At 37.3% G+C, this 14,695-nt stretch overlaps 1 protein-coding gene across 1 annotated transcript; it reads right to left on the minus strand.

The window, feature by feature from the left end:
• Nucleotides 1-5,928: 5,928 nt before the first annotated feature.
• LOC141819663 (serine carboxypeptidase-like 45) lies at nucleotides 5,929-8,474 on the minus strand. Its single transcript, XM_074706911.1, has 10 exons — nucleotides 8,026-8,474; nucleotides 7,863-7,964; nucleotides 7,689-7,784; nucleotides 7,510-7,602; nucleotides 7,338-7,417; nucleotides 6,978-7,259; nucleotides 6,774-6,898; nucleotides 6,602-6,694; nucleotides 6,394-6,511; nucleotides 5,929-6,325 (listed from the first exon to the last, which is right to left on the minus strand). The coding sequence occupies exons 1-10, from the start codon at nucleotides 8,267-8,269 to the stop codon at nucleotides 6,164-6,166; spliced, it is 1,395 nt and encodes a 464-aa protein (XP_074563012.1). The 5' UTR covers nucleotides 8,270-8,474; the 3' UTR covers nucleotides 5,929-6,163.
• Between the last annotated feature and the right edge of the window lie 6,221 nt (nucleotides 8,475-14,695).

Below are 14,695 nucleotides of genomic sequence, written 5' to 3' on the forward strand. Positions count from 1 at the left end.
AATCTTCCGAACTTTAGCTGAGATACCTTTAAATCCTCAATTCAGAAACTCTGAAGTTGGGATCTGTTTCCTGAAATTTTCAGAGGATAGCTGCTGTTGAAGGCAATGGGCCACTGCATGACCTATATGTGGTTGGCATTAAAAATATTAAGATTTCTGTAATTAGGCGCACCAATTTGAATCGCATTGGTGCGATTCAGGGTGGTGAATCAAATCGAATCATACAACTTGAATTGCAAACCATATTACTAAGATAACTATAATATCAGGTTAACCAGTTAGTAGCTGTTTTTGGGTTATGACATATGGTTAACAAAATTAATTTTCTATTAGCAAGTCTAACATGCTGACCTTCTTTATCCATATAGGTGCCTCTCAGTTTTTTTTAAAAGTTACGATGTTGGGATCTACTAGGATTTCACGAGTCATATATGGTTATGCGTCCTTGTTTAATATTTTACATGCAGACTTATGCTTTCTACCTTTCTATATATTTTCCTCGGTAAAACTATAATCAAAGTGAAGGGCATTAATCTTATTCTGGAATTAAGTTGTCAAAATACTTATCACTTTATTTTTAAAACAACCATGAAAATAATACATGTGTTATCCTGAAAATCACTTTTATTTGAAAATAATATCCTGAAAATCACTTTTATTAGTGAAAATAATATCAGATTAGTATTGATAATTCTTTTAATTATGTTAACCATATTGATAGGAGTGTTCCAATTTGGTTTGTACCATTGTTATCATAGTTCAATCAATAATAATTGGACCACTGTTATATTGCATCACAAGATGTCATCGATGTTATTTTCATAAGGGAGAATTCGCAGCGGGTTGTAGTAATAAAGCTTTATTCTAGTGAGTAACTTAGTAAACCAACATGATGCCAAAGAAGAGTGTTCCTCATGCAGTTTCTCATTGAACTAATGTTGAAAATGCATCTGTTCCATCTTTAGTTTTGCCAATCTTCTCTTTACATGATTGTATTTTTTTCTGATAATCTACAATGTAACATCAAAGAAACATAAATGATTCTCTACGGATATTGTCTAACAGGTACAATACTTAACAAACAAAGGAGAAAAGCAGATAAAACATAATCTTAACTATTTTCACTTGGATCTGTACAAGGCAACCCATTTTGGTAGTCCCCATATAAAACTGAATTGAATGTTGCAAAAATAAATAAATAAATAAATAAATAATAATAATAAAACACTTAAATTGTCTATCCAAATGCATATAGCTTGTTAGTATTAGTAAAATCCGATTACTCATCCACTCAGTTTCACCTTGGTCCCCACGTATTGAAAACTCTTACTTTTCTTAAGTGTTCAGCACTGGAATTATGATGACTATTTTAGTGTCATTGAATCATCCATGAGATTTGGATGTTCTTTATTACTGCCATTGGATATTTGTGATTGTTGTTTAGAGAACTTAGATCTCACAGTTGGTTATAGTACCTTGGGATCAGGTAGCTTGGTAATTTAAAGCTATGAACCAGCAGGTTGAAAAGTACCTATCCTAGATATCTTGTGTTCATATATGAATGTGTAAAAATACTCTTTCTATGACGGTATCTTTGCATAAAGGATCAAGAAGATAAAGTCTAAATTTTTCCATTGTTACTGACACTAAATGAACTTAGTAGACACATCCAAGATAAACTCTTTGGTATATTTTATTATAATTAATGAGAACCTAGACAGAATAAGTATAAATATCGATTGGTGGAGATAAATTTTAGAAATCAAAGGATTTAAAATAAGTAAAACTAAGACTATATATATATATATATATATATATATATATATATATATATATACATACTGTTGTCTACAGATTCAAAATAATAATAATAATAAATAAATAAATAAAATCTGATTCAGACTGAAACAACCTTCATTCTTGAGACAAATACAACTTTCAAATTAAAAATAACACTTACATAATCAAAATATGCAATTCTACTTCCTCAACAAAGGTTCAGGAACCATGGGTTCCTTAGTGATTGATATTCTGTTACATTCCTACACATGGTAAAGACTTCATTAAACAACAACTTGCTCTTTGGATTTCTTTTCTTCAGAAGCTCATTAGTTAATCCTTTTTGAAATTCACTTTCCTTCTGATTGAAGAAAGTCTTTCCTACCACATCTTGCCAAAAAAAAAAAAAAAAAAAAAAAAAATAACAAATGAAGAATGTAACCTTTGAGCCATTCCATACTGTGCCAATCTACAATTGCTGTCCTACATTGGACAAACTCATGCTTATTTGTGATTTCAATGTAAACTTCCTATTAGCACTGTAATTTCGAAAAACATAATTATTTCAATCTAATACTTCTAGCTTATAGCCTAAAATGCTATCCCAATAGCTAGATAAGTTGTACTTCAGTCTGGTCTTTTTCTTCCATTGCTAAACTAAGTAGTTGTGCTCGAGTCTGATGACAAATCTCTCCTTTCATTAAGACATAGAGAATACGTTGGGGAAAGCATGTTATCTACCCTTAAACCAACCCATCCACAGTTCTATTTTCTTTTTACATGGGGATGCCATATCTTTGAGTGATAGCATGAAGTTAATCCCAAATTCCCAATAGCACACCTTGAGGACACGGTTAGTTTAGGGTTATCGTTGATAACCTTGGTTATCTATCCAATTTTATCAATAATAACCTGGTTTGGTTTATTTATGATCAATTCTCAAATAATGTAGCATCCACCTCGGGAAGGTTGGATGAAGGCATCACGCTGATCAGAGTAACGCACCGGAAGCGTGAGGATAATATGCGAGCTAAAGATCCTCATCTGTTTTCCTCAAGTATTGAATTCCCTTAGGTACTTTAATTTGGAGGACCAAATTTCTTTTAGTGGGGGAGGATGTTAGAATCGGTAAAAAAAAAAATAATAATAATAATAATAATAATAATAAGGTTCGGTTCGGTTAAAAAGGGAATTAGGGTATTGTTTTGATAAACCCCTCTCTCTCCTACTCGTTTCCCTCTCCGTGCGCACAACACCCACGCTGCCTCGCCAAAACCGCCACGCCGCCTCCTCTTCTCCCTTTTCTTCTTTCTTCTTCTTTTCCCTCATCTTCTTTCTCCGTTTTCTCTTCTCCAGCGGATCTTATTCCTCTGCCCGACCTAGTAAAATCCACCTTGTTGAGTTGGGTCGATCCGTCCTCGTGGTAGATCGAGAAGGGAAGGGGATCAGAGGAGTTCGTCGATCGGCAAGCGAACGATGACGGAGGCACATGTGAGGAAGAAGTCGGGGATGACTAGCATGAAGGAGATGCCGCTGCTCCAGGACGGGTCGCCTCCAGGTGGGTTCGTCGGTCCTCTACGCCGCCGCATCCCCAACAAGGGCCCCAGCGTTGTCGCCTCGTTCTTTTCGAGTCTATCTAGGGGTCGTCCCTTTCGGTAGATCAATCTCATAGCTGGTGGTAACTATCTTTGATCCCTTCTTCGTTTTCTCATTAGAGTGAATTTTATTTAATTGCAGTTGATCGATGCTTGATTTTGTTTACCTCTGATCAAAATCATTGGATATAACAAGAGCAGAGCTTGCTCTCTTGGCTTTGTGATTGAATAAAGCTGAAGCAAGAGATTGTTATGCCCGATTCCATGCTTTTGCAACATGATCTCTTTTGCAATTTAGTTTGTTAATGATCTCCATGCTCTTATAAGTCCACCAGCCCCTAAATCTTCCCTCCCTGTCATTTTATTAGGAAAGCTATGTAGATATGAGTTTGATCAGAGCTCGGTGATCTGTTGGCATGCGAAGCTGTGGGTGTACGTACAAAAGTGGGTACATTCTGTCCTTTGACTCTTATATACCTTTGTGCATGAATAAATAGAGTAAAATGGATTATGCATACCTATACACCTATTTTCAAAAAGGGATTAAAGTGATATTTAAAATACTGAAACAGGGAAAATAACTAAATCATAAAAGGGTAAAAATAATTGATTTACTTTCTTGTTCACACATGGGATTCATCTGGGGGTAATTAAAATGGGAAAGGGTGTTTTCAAAATTTAATAGATACTCTGACTTACTCTGTCTATTGATACTGATCATTACATTGCTTGATTTATTTTAGTTCTTGTTGTTAATACCTTATTCTGTTGATACTTAGCTTTTACCTATTGATACTCACCTTTACCTGTAAACATGATTGTGATACCTACATGAGTGAACAATAAATAATTTGATTTGAGTGGTCGTTTAGACCAAATGATGAATACACCTACTGAGAATATAATGCTGATGATAATCGATGAAAAAGAGATATAACAAGAAATGAGATAAGAGAAAATAATAAAGATTAAAAGGTGTTAATTAAGAGCCTAGCTTTATACCAGAGTTTTACCAGAGTACTGGACCGTACACCTGAGGAGTGGTGGCGTGATGTAGCCCTCGGTCCAGAGCACTGACCGATCACATATTATTGTGGTAGAGCAGAGGCCACGGTCAGTGTTTACTTTGTCTTCCACCGGTGAGGGCTAGAGAGAAAGCCCGTACGTTTGATAACGTATGCGACAGTATATTCTGAGGAGGCTATTAGCCTACACATATATGAGTTATTTCTTTACTCTGATGTTATCGGCTCATGTTATGCACTTTTTAATTAAGTATATAAATGTTGATGTTGTTCATCATATTTGATCAGATTGAGATTATTGGTAATGATAAATAATAATAATATTATCTGATTTTCAGATAATAATAAATGAATAGAATGATACAGAGATATATATATGTATATATATATATACAGATATTATACTATGTACCAATAGAGAACTGTACAAAAACTGAAAGAGATAAAAATGAAATTATGATCCACTCTAATCCTTTTGCTTCTTAATTAAGATTATATTCATGCACATCCTTTCTGAGTACCCACTTAGCCTTTGGCTAACTATCTACATTTTTGGCTTCTAGTTTTGCAGGCACAGAGTTAATACTACCTTGGTTCAGTTGCTTTAGAGTTGCTCAGAGACTTGACGTGCTGATTTTCAGTTGGGGTTCTTTATTATATTGTCACCGAGTGAGGTACCTCCCGATGTGCGGGAACGACACCTCCGGGTCGTGACAGCTTGCTTACGCGAGGAAGGGAAAACCGAAAAGGATCGCATGTAGAGGAAGTTGCGGCATCAGGGAGAAAAGGAGTTGTGTGGTGAGATTGTAGTGTTGGAGGAGAAAAAGAGTTGTGCGATGAAGTTGCGACATCAAAGAAAAATTTGGAATTGTGCTATCAGGGTTAGGGCGTGCGGCATTATTGTAGTCATTTTTCTTCATATAAAAATAACTTCTTATTTTTCAGAGAATGAGATTGAAAATTATAAAATAAATAATAATTTAAAAAAAATAAAAAAAAGGTTAACAAATGTATCTATATATGGTATGATATTCTAATAAATAATGAAGGATAGTGTCGAGCAGCTTGCGAGTGGGAAGTTAAGATATCCATGATTAGCAGTTTAATAAAATCCAAACTGTGGATTTACACTTTTGTACACATGAGAGAATCCCTCTTTTGTTGGTTGTGATTCAATATAAATCAATCATAAAATTATAAAACTCTCAATGTGGGACTAAACTCCCATTAACAATGGAATCTCCTTTCTTTCTACCTCTTTTCCATTCTCATTTTTCCAACATTACATATGATTGTTGAAAACACAGCACTGATTTATGAACACATCACTACAACAACAAATGATTGCTTTAATGATACTACTTGTGTTTGTGCTATAGAAAAAGTCGATATGTCCCGAGTTTAATATGAAAAGTATACATATCAAAATGTTCATGCACTATTGCCTGAACCTGACCACTTGTGCAAACTTCAGTTGCAAATATTTCTTACTTTCAGGGACTAACACAGTGACAAGCTTTTGAACAAACATAGCTGAACATTCTCTTTATTGTTCATCAAACATAGAACTGCCAAACATAGATCCATAAGCACTGACTGCAAATCGCCGCAAAACATTTCATGACTCAATCACTGTGCTCTCTTTTCACAATTTCCCCAACTCCATCTCAGTTCAAGCACATCCAGAACTAGGGGGTGAATGCTGAATTCTCATGGAATACATATACACACACACACACACATCACTCACACTCTCAGTGACTGTCAGGGAATCTCTGAGAAAGTCTCCGGTAGTGGTCGGCCTTGCAGGAAGGATCTGAAGAGCACAAGGGAACGCTCCGGCTGCGAGAATGGTGCTTCATGAGAAGCTCCTCTTATCGTTGCAAACGAGAGGATATCTCCATATGCTTGTGTCCATCCACCAACCTGTTGTAGTCATTAACTAGGGATGTTTGAGCTTGCTAAGTGTCATGAAAATCTATAAGTACTTCTACCTGTTGCCCCTCGAACCACACCCGGTAAGGAACCGTAGTTTTCAGCCCCATTTCGGTCGCTAATTTATGCACAAGGCTTCTACTCCCTGTCAAAGGGATGACAGAATCCTGATCCCCACTGTGGAAGCAACAAAACATAAGCTTCTTCCTTTGCAAAGAAGCACACTAAATCCATAGAGCTCATCTGAAAGTATGGGGACTTTGTTACCTATAGACTAACACCGGTATCCCTTCCCTAACAAGCGAGCCCACGAGAGTAATTGTGGGGATCTCCAAGTTGAGTAGCTCATACTGTAGAACACTGCATCCAAACTTACAATACTTGAGGCAAAAAATTCCATAGCATCATGTTCATGAAGTTGGACAATAAGCTTCAATACCTGCTGCAAACAGTCCATTTTGCAACTCCGGTGAGGCGAGCATGGAGAGCATCTTGCACATCTTTCCTGTTGAGATAACTCACCGTCTCATCTTCGATGCAGACATCAATGTTCTCAGGGACTTGCTGTGGCAACAATAAAAACCATTTCAAAGACAGAGATCAAGAGAAGGCGAAAAGATGCTTTAAGATTGTTTAGACATACTTGAGGACTCAGAACCAAGGATTGTGAAAGAACTGATGATACACACACATCCAGGGTGACATCATATTTGTCGACAAACCGACTTGTTTCCCTTGTCACTTGGCTCATCACTCTTGCACACACCGGGCTGAGAGAGCCCCTATAGTACTCGCTCACATACCGCGAATAGTTGCAAGCGGAGGTGAAGATTCTGTAGGTAGTATCTGATATCAATCCGTGAGACCAGAAAAATTCTGCTCTCGAATTGAAGTCGGTTGCAAAGTCTAGAACTGGATTACCAAGCTATGCAAAAGCAAAATGGTCATTGCCACAGATGTGATAAACTAGGAGAGAACACAAAACTACTCAAATGCGGCTTACAGCAATTCCTTTGAGATTGAAGATCTTTGCCTTCTTGTTAAATTCAACCATAAGCTGTGCTAGTTGTGGGACATAATGCCCTGATGAAAACAACATCAAAAAACCTTGAGCACCACATAAATAAGCTCATTCCAAAGAAGATCAAAGGAAGGGAAGAACATTCATCACCCACCTGCATAACTCTCTCCAGTAATGTACAAGTCCCTGTTCCGATATCGCGGGAACTTCTCGAACCAGCGTTGAAGAAAGATCAAGTTGTCTCTGGCTGTAGAAAGCAAAAGCCAAGTGAAAGCGCACTGAGTGAAACAGCACTCATTGACATCAAGTGAGCTAGGAACATTCTCATTGTACCTGTCATCTTATCATCCACACTCTCATAGTAGGAAGAGTCACTGGAGTAGGAGAATCCAACACCAGCTGGGGCCTCTAAGTACAACATATTTGCCTCTGAAGAACATAGCAAATAGGGTTGCAGCAGATCTTTCTGAATCATAGACTAAAGCTCATAAATGAAACAACGGTTACCCTTGTTCCAGCTATACTCGTTTCTAACCAGCACTTCTCTACTTGGCCTGAAGGGTCCATTCTCAGAGAATGCCCCAACACCAAGAGAAGAGCAACCAGGCCCTGCAAACAAAAAGCATTAAACTTCTCCGAGGGTGATATCAGTGAAAGGAAACAGCTTTACCTCCATTCAACCAGAGAACAAGGGGTTTCGTGGAGGGATCCGTCTCTGCTTCAGCAAAATAGTAGAAAAGAGCTCTTTTCTTCGACTGGTCCACTGTGACATAGCCTGAGAATTGCTGGAAGTTGACCTGCGGCTGGCCAGGAAGCTTGGTGATCTTATCTTGCTGCTCCAACTCGCTGGAGGAGCACACATGGGCTAGGATTGCAGCCACCACCGCCATGGCCTTCCATGACAAAGAACGCATTTTGCAAAGCCGCAACGCGAGGAGGATGAGGCGGCAGCAGCAGAAACTGTGAAAGGGAGGCGAAAAGCAAGGATGCGTTTATATACGCAAGAAAGAAAGAAATAAATAGCTTAAACAGTCTTTCCCTTAAAGAATTGCTTAGTTGTATTGCAGAGCTTTGAGGAAAAAAAGTGTAAAGTATAAACATGATTTAGTTCTTTGTAAGCGGATGGCAGATAAAAACAACTGGAGGTCACATGATTGACCACTGGGATGAGGGTGAAAGCTTGCCATGCTTTGCTTTGAGTTGAAGGGTAGAAAGTTGGCTTTCTGTAACTTTTCTGTATTTGATCAGGGGATTGATCCACAGTTAAGAAACCTTGTGGTGCTTCTTGATAAAAGGGAGTCTTGTGCTCGTTCTGTTCCTTTCTGGTATGGCATTGATCAGAGGCACAGAGAGGACTGGACTGGACTGGTGCCATGGCCAGGTCCAGGAATAAACGCTTTTTTTTGCATCGTGAGAGTTTTTGTCTGCCATCTGCAGGCAGCGAAAGGAGTGGAAATCTTTGGACAGACCGAGTGAGATCAATCGATGGCACCATGATACTCGCATCCATCATCCTTGGGACAAATAAAGGTTTTGGAGGCATTATGATGGGTGCAAATATAGTCATCAATCACTGCAACGCTGCCATTGTTCTTATTGTTATTTTTCTATAAAATCATTCTTTTTGATAATGCATTCGGATTTCGATGGCACTGTGCAGGCCGGAAGAAGATACAAGGAAGGAAAGAACAACAAAAGATCAACTTTTGCATTTCAAGATGAGACGAATATTTTAAAAATAGATTTTTTTTTAAATTTTTTTGAATATATATATATATATATATAATGAAATGTATGAAATTAAATATACATGTGGTCAAAAGAGGATCGTCCCTATCTAATAAAGTATCATACTAGTATCATATACATATGTCATACAAACATGACTTGATCTCTTGTTGCCCCTGCGGGCTTGCTCACATGGTTAGTGCAGGGCAGTTGCTTACATTGAGGCTTAGGGTTCGATCCCTCCCCTGCGCTAGCCATGATGAGAAAAAGGTCAAAATGGCCGTCCGTGAACTCCCTCTAGACACTTGTGGGGTCGGGACTAGGGGGCCGCATATGGCATCATCCACCTTTTGCTTACATGACTTGATCTCTTGTCTATCATAGAATCACGAATGACATGGTAAGGTAAGATACTGAGTTCATCTCCGCCTATTGGTGTCATCGCGATGACTCCAGACATCTCACATAACATCCATCCATTAATTAGTCAGAACTAATCCATCAAGATGTAGTCCATCTTCTCTTGCTAGTGTCATCGTGATGATTCCGGACATCTCGCATAATATCCCATCCAATCACTAATCAGTGATAATCTACTAGAGTGTAATCATCTCTGCATCCGTCCCCTAGAGATGATGAATTACTGTGTCTCCTCTAATTCCTCGAAATGTATCATGTTTATCCTCCTCTGCAAGTACCACGACATAGCCTTCAAACGGCTAACACTCCCTCTGATACATAATCTCTTATTGGTGGTGCCATGCACGGGTGGTGCCAGGGACGGAGTCAAAGGAGGAGAGATGGCGACAACCACCCTCCCCCTCTTTATTTTTTTTTAATGTAAAAGGAATATGGATATAGAAATGGAGGGCGAATAAGGAGCGAATGGAGGGTGACGACATAGCCAACCCTCCTTAATATAAATACACATTTTTCACTCTCATAATATGAAACTCCTGTCCCTAGTGGTATGGAAGCGACTCTAGACTCATCATGTGGTGCGTGTAGACTCCTTCTAATTATCTCCTAGCAATGTTGATCCATCAGTACACATAATTGTCACGTGTTCAACCGTCTCTATCTCTGTTCACCATCATATGATCATAAATTATACTTTAAATTTATCTGGCTGATGAATTCAAAGGTAAAGTGTGAATATCTAACTTATGACTCATGTAGTATAGTTGAGTTGGTTACGACGGAGCAGAATTGTTGAAATGGCCAAGAGTCGAATCTCGGCGAAGTGAGGCAAATGTCCTTCTCCGTTATAACCAACTATAATTTCTTGATTTATTTTCTCATGATTGTGGGATTGTTGGGATGATAAAATTTCACCTTTTGCTAAAGTGAACATCTAAATTATCAAATATACAATAAATAATAATTTTCAGCTCCAACAAAACCACTAACCTATTACAATTAAAGTTTAAATTTCATAAGAACTTGAATGAATGATTCCAAACAAGCCATAAATAAATAAATAAATGCCTAGCTCTTTTCCCCAAAGGGCAGTCCTTATCTTTTGCTGCTCAGCCCTTCCTACCTAGCGGAATCTCTCACTGGCTGACTGGCACCGTACCATTCCTAACCCGATGGCTCAGAAACCCACCCCAGCCTACGCTCCAAAACCAACCTCTGACTCCAAGACATGCAAACAAAAACCCATTTGTCCGCGAGAATGGTGAAGCTGCTATCACCCATCCAATCACTGTTTTCATATGCATGCATGGAGGAACGAACTCCGTAGGAATCCTCTCCTCTCCTCTCCTCCATGAGGAGGGACACGCTTTTGCGGCGCCCAACGCCCAAGCATCCAGCCAGCACAGAAAAGCAACCCGTCAATGGGAATGAACTGCTGCCGCCTGTTTAATTTCTGACGAGGGTCAATGAGCAAACATGTGAGCGAGGCATGGAATCTAGACGTTCAGTTGCCATCAGCCGCTGAGCTTCTGCTGGTCCAGCAGCAGCAGCAGAGGAAGAGGGGCTGTGCATTGCATGGAATGGCATGGCAGTTCCCGTTCCTAGCTTATGATGTGCACCATCATTATTTGTGCCATTTGTGTTGGAGGAATATTTGCAGCTGCAGCGATAACAACAACATAGCTGATGCATTGGCATTTTGGCATTGGCATTGGAGTTTGGTTGGCGTTCCTAAAGTGTGATGACAAGAAAGAAAGAAAGCAACAAACAAGAAGCTAAGCAATTAAAGAGGGTAGTGAGGGATGTAGGGAAGCCATTCATGGTGGTGTTTGTGTGGCGTGGCTAGTGATTTAGAGCCTAAAAAGATCAGATAATAGATGGGTTTGAATGAGCTGTAGTGGCTAGTTTAACCTGTGTGTATAGATAAGTGTGCCACTTTGGTAACTAGCTAGTGTTGGTGTTGATGCATGTGATGAAGCTAACTTGATGGATTTGATTTCCTGTCTCTAGGAAAATGAGAGGGTAGAGGAGGTAGCTAATTAGGTTTCCTTGTCTAATGTTAAAGCTTTTCACAACTTCATGCATCAAACACACTCATCCTCCTTACTCACAAGGTTACAAATGAGTGAACTTGATTCATTTATATATTATTGAATTATTGAATAATTTAAGTTTATTTGAAACTTTTATATTTTTAATTTTTTAATTGGTTAATAAATTTGATATTATAAGTTTATTTTTTATTTATTTTAAAAGTTTTTTATTTATAAATTTAATAAGAGTTTTATCGTAGATATTATTCATAAATTTAAGAATGATTTGATCAAGTCTAAGTCTAACTTGCAATATATCATATTAAATATAATCCACTCACTTCAACATGCTTTGTCAAACCTACCCTTCTCCCAATAATGGTTTAGGTAAATGTATGATTCTTGTTCTCACATCCACTCCACAACATAATGCTTCTATTCATCCACACAACAAGTCCATTCTCATCTCATTTATACACACCCAAGTAAGTCTTTGTAAAATTATAAACCTTATATGTCTAATGTCGTGTGTACCTGAATGAACTTCTTTCTATATTTGTGAGACCGAAGGACGATTAAAATAACAGATTTATTTATTTGTTTGTTTTATAATTGTTAATGAGAGTGAAAGACAATTTATGCCTTCCAACGACTCAAAGTCAGTGGGACCACAAGGTGCATTGGAAAAAGCCACTACATCCCTTAAATCATGCATGAAGCAAACCCATGAGCTGCACCTAGAGACATTCAATGTATACTTCCATCACAATTATTTAACTCATTCCCCCTAGACTAGACTATGAGATGAATTTTTATAGACAATCAAGATTAAATCTTTTTAATTTATCATAGTGATCGATAAAATTTTTTCATGAAATAGAATCGATCATCTCTAAAATTAATTAGATCACGAGAGCTAAATACTTATTTTGGAAAAAAATTATTTTAATCATTAAAAAAGTGGAGGGATTTAAAAAAAAATCTTTCATGGATCAATTTTGAAAGGAAAAAAAATCCTAATGAACTTTCCTTCCCTTTGCTTGAATTTCTCATATGAGAAATGGCGCCGCGAGTTTACTGGGAGTGAGCAACTCGTCGTGCCGCCGCATGCAATTGTTCGATTGCAACGCGCGGCCATGAGATTGCTCGTGTTCTCTACGAGGTCATTCGCAGCCTCGCTTGCAGCAACCGCGAACAACCTCTTCTGCAAAAGGTGGAATCCGTCATCCAGTGGCTCTTCACACGGTTGACCTCACGACCATCTGTGATGAGATAAATCAAAAAACTATAATTGGTGAACCGCGAATAGTCTCGTTTACCGTTGCTCGATCACACCATGAAATTAATAACCTAATTCCTTTTGTTTTCTTTCCCTTTCTTAATTTTCTGTCTTTTCCTTTCCTTAAAATTTTTCCTATAAGTTAATTTGTTTCCTTCGGTCCACCCCCAATAATTGGCATGAATATCCAACCTTTTGCTCTTGTTTTCAAGCATAAGAAAACTGAGCACCAAGTGAGCTGTAAACTATTAATCCCACAGCTTGTTGAATAATAAAGTGTCAATTAGTACTTCGAAAGAACTTTTTTCAGCTTTTATTTTATTTTTTATCCACTATCCAAGTCTTCAATCAAATTAATTTTGGAAGTGGGATGGTTTTTCCTCTTAGTTTAATTATCTATTGAGTAAATTCAAAAGTACGAGTAGCTCCTAATGCAGTGATTTTAAAGACTAATGAAGGTCTACTTGCATCCCTTATGGTAAATAAGCAACTAGAACTATGCAACTGTATATATATAGTTTTCCAAAAATAAAAATAAAAATAATGATTTGTTTTTCAGTTTAGTAAATATTACATTAAATTATTATAATTGAATCTGTTTTGTGTATTACCGCAAAGCAATTTATCATATCACGTACTCAATTTTAAAAAATATATTTAGAAATTTTAAAAAGAATAATTAAATGTTAAGGAGTAGTGTTCTTATCTTTCCAATTGTTGAAAAGAAACCCTTTACATATAAAAAATGCCCACTTATTGATTAACATATATAATACAATTTTAAACTTTGTGTGATCTTATTTATAATAAATAGTCCTTTCTAATTATAAACAATAAAACATTTTAAAATTAACACCAAAAAAAAAAAAAGAAGAAAACGAGCATCACGAGAAAGTGGTTAATAAACTAACATAAGAGAGATAAGGACACAAGGATTAGTCCTAACCACTTTTGATTATTTTAATGACAATCTCATTGGGACTAATACCGTGCATTAATATTATATCATCCCAATTAATTAATTAATTAATTTTTGAAAAATTCCTGTTTATTTAATTAGCACGGGCAACTGCAACCATTTGGAGTGTTGTGAAGAAAGCAAGGAAGAGGAAGAAGAAGAAGGTCTTTTTGAACCACTTTTCCCCTTTGTCCCTCCTGCTTCTCTGCTGCCCTTAGTGGAGTGCTGTCCCCAAAGAGAAAAAAAGCTAATTGCCTTTTCAATATTTTATTTTATGCCCAAATATATTATATATATATATATATATTTATTTTATTTTTTATGCTGACAAATTTCCACCTTTGTCGCCATAAACAACACATTCTTGCCTTTGTAAGTTTGAATAATGTCTTCTTTCCTTTCTATGTATAACCAAACTTTGTAGTTAAAGTTCTACACATAGAATATATAGGACTCGAGATTATAATAATGAACATGAAAGAAACACTATGTTAGAAGTATAATGGTGCCCATCTACCATAAATTCGAAGTTCCATTCAAGAACTAACAACTCAAACAACTCTTCTTTGGCAATAACACTCCCCCTTTTATAGGACAACATGCTACACTTACATCCAAGAAAAATCCTAAAAGACCATGTGAGTTTGAAGCCCATTACACTCCATTGGACTCTTAAAGATCTAATTAACCTATTGGGGTCCAAATTAAGCTAATTGAGCTGTATGGTTTGCCATTTGCAAGCCTTGATTTATTCGATTAGTCTATTGAGTGCTTCCTTCATAATCTTCGTATGAGCTCTTATAAGGGTCTTCTAATTGCCTTAGAACGAGCTTCTCCTTCACTTTGATGGCTTTAGTTATTTGAGCCTCCTCTATTTGCTCTATGCAACTTGAAGATTCTTCCTCGAATCAGCTACACCTAC

This window comes from Curcuma longa, unplaced genomic scaffold, assembly GCF_044706935.1.
Source record: "Curcuma longa cultivar G26 ecotype Majalengka, Jawa Barat unplaced genomic scaffold, ITB_CL_G26_1.1 utg134316_np1212_261454_RagTag, whole genome shotgun sequence".
Classification (NCBI taxonomy): domain Eukaryota; kingdom Viridiplantae; phylum Streptophyta; class Magnoliopsida; order Zingiberales; family Zingiberaceae; genus Curcuma; species Curcuma longa.

What these genes read in the sequence shown, in the direction of transcription:
- LOC141819663 (XM_074706911.1), bottom strand. Translation starts at nt 8,269, where the DNA reads ATGCGTTCTTTGTCATGGAAGGCCATGGCGGTGGTGGCTGCAATCCTA. An exon ending in CGAGTATAGCTGGAACAAGG is followed by an intron (nt 7,785 to 7,862) that starts GTAACCGTTGTT and finishes TATGTTCTTCAG; the next exon opens with AGGCAAATATGTTGTACTTA. An exon ending in TCAATCTCAAAGGAATTGCT is followed by an intron (nt 7,260 to 7,337) that starts GTAAGCCGCATT and finishes GCTTTTGCATAG; the next exon opens with CTTGGTAATCCAGTTCTAGA.